Below are 1781 nucleotides of genomic sequence, written 5' to 3'. Positions count from 1 at the left end.
GATTGGAAAGCCACCATCAATTCCGCTCTGGTTAGGTTTTTCTGTGGCATCTTTGATAATGTTGTTCACCCCAACATCTCGAAGATTCTGAATGGAAGCCTTCAATCTTTTCATTTTTTTTGCGGTAAGTCAGTTGAAATGGTTTTTGACTGAAGCGGTTTGTTTTCCCGGTCAATTGGAGAAAAAATTTGACACCAGAAATCCAACAAACACAAAAAACTAAAATCATTTTAAATGAGAAGTTCTTTTGCACTGCTAACTGTGACAGGATTTGTTATGGGATTGTGGATAATAGATTCCAAAACTTGAAGAACGTCTTTGCATTTTTTTGTGCAATGGCGTGATTGCTTCTTTTTTGGCCTTTCCAAAAAACGTAATCATGAGTGGGGAAACCTCAGCAGCATAAACACCAACAAGATTTAAAGTGTGAGCTGCGCATGGAACAAATCTTGCTGACTCATTAAGAGAATGGATGTGAGCTTTGACGCCATTGTATTTTCCAGACATATTGGCTCCATTGTCATTGCCTTGTCCCTGGCAATTGGAAATGTTTAGACCATCCTTTTCCAATTTTTCAGTTATCTCTGTTGCAAGACCTTTTCCGGTTTTTTGGTGAAATTCAATGAAGTCCACAAAGCTTTCCTTAATTGTGCAGGTTTCATTACTGATATGGACATACCTGATGATCTGAGTCATCTGCTCTTTGTGGGAGGCATCTGGGGTGCAGTCAAACAGAACAGAGTAGTATTTAGCTTCTTTGATGTTTGACAAAATTTCGTTCCTGACTTTCTGCCCAAGTAACTCAATCAGCTCGTTTTGAATTCGAGGAGAAAAGTAGGATGTTGTAGTTTTTTTTGCTTTAACAGACGCAATGTGTTCAGCCACTAAAGGATAATAATGGCTAATCAACTCAATTAAGCTCAGAAAAATGCCACTGTTTTGTTAACCGGTGTCTTCTGTTGTTCCCCGAAGGGCAAGATTGTTCTTGGCACAGAACAAAATTGCTTCAACAATCACTTTCAAGATGTCTCTCCAATTTTTCATCTCTCCTCTAATAACTCTCTGCAGATCAGAATCCGGGGTCTTTCCTTCCTTGAAATTTTTTTCAAGATTTTTCCAATCAGAATAGCATCTTTGGTGTTCATTAGTGTTTTCATGCTCAGGAATTCTTGAGTTTAGTTTTTTTCAGTCACAAAACCCTTTTTTGAAATTTCCGAGAAATTCTTGGTTTTTGTTGTTGAAAATAACAAACAGCATAAACAAAATAATTAATCTTTTTTGTTGCTGTACTGCAGCCAAGTGCGAACAAATTTTTCACCATTGGGATAAGCTTTTTCATACCATTTTGAGCTAAAGTGTCGCATTCTGTTGTCAAAATCACACAGTTTGTTTGGGAAAAATTCTCTTCTGTCTTTCTCTGGCCCATGCTCAATCAAAAAGTATCTTGTTTTGTCCGTTTTTTTAGGCCATGTTGCTGGATCCTTGTGTTGAAAATTTTCTTCCGAGGCCACTGGAATTTCTGAGATTTCTGAATGAAGTTCATCCTCGTCCATTTCAGCTGGGCATTTCCATCTTCCCTTGTTGGTTCTGAATCAGTTGTGCAAAATTCTTCTTGACTTTGGCTGATAAAAATCTCCTCTTCAATTAATTCCAAATGATAAGCTGAACTTAAGTCAATTAGGATCTATTGAATTGTCATTAACTTCAATACAAATATCCTCTGAAATAATTTGTTTTTCCACTGAATTTGTTACCAACCACTTTTTAAAACCGTTTTGTTG

The 1781-nt window shown here is 37.0% G+C and overlaps 1 protein-coding gene across 1 annotated transcript; it reads right to left on the bottom strand.

The window, feature by feature from the left end:
- Nucleotides 1-255: 255 nt before the first annotated feature.
- Nucleotides 256-1553, bottom strand: LOC136081254 (zinc finger MYM-type protein 6-like). The gene is made up of 3 exons (XM_065798555.1): nucleotides 1291-1553; nucleotides 948-1168; nucleotides 256-884 (listed from the first exon to the last, which is right to left on the bottom strand). Exons 1-3 carry the CDS (start codon nucleotides 1551-1553, stop codon nucleotides 256-258), a joined length of 1113 nt encoding a protein of 370 aa, XP_065654627.1.
- Between the last annotated feature and the right edge of the window lie 228 nt (nucleotides 1554-1781).

Source organism: Hydra vulgaris, chromosome 06, assembly GCF_038396675.1.
Source record: "Hydra vulgaris chromosome 06, alternate assembly HydraT2T_AEP".
Lineage (NCBI taxonomy): Eukaryota > Metazoa > Cnidaria > Hydrozoa > Anthoathecata > Hydridae > Hydra > Hydra vulgaris.
Note: the sequence above shows the minus strand (reverse complement) of the source record. Positions and strands in the feature narration are given on the sequence as shown.

Excerpts from the sequence above, each read along its gene's own strand:
- LOC136081254 (XM_065798555.1), bottom strand. The coding sequence starts at position 1,553 with ATGGACGAGGATGAACTTCATTCAGAAATCTCAGAAATTCCAGTGGCC. Across the intron at positions 1,169-1,290 it reads TTTGTTCGCACTTGGCTGCA|AATTCCTGAGCATGAAAACA; the intron begins GTACAGCAACAA and ends ACTAAACTCAAG. Across the intron at positions 885-947 it reads GGGAACAACAGAAGACACCG|TGGCTGAACACATTGCGTCT; the intron begins GTTAACAAAACA and ends ATTATCCTTTAG.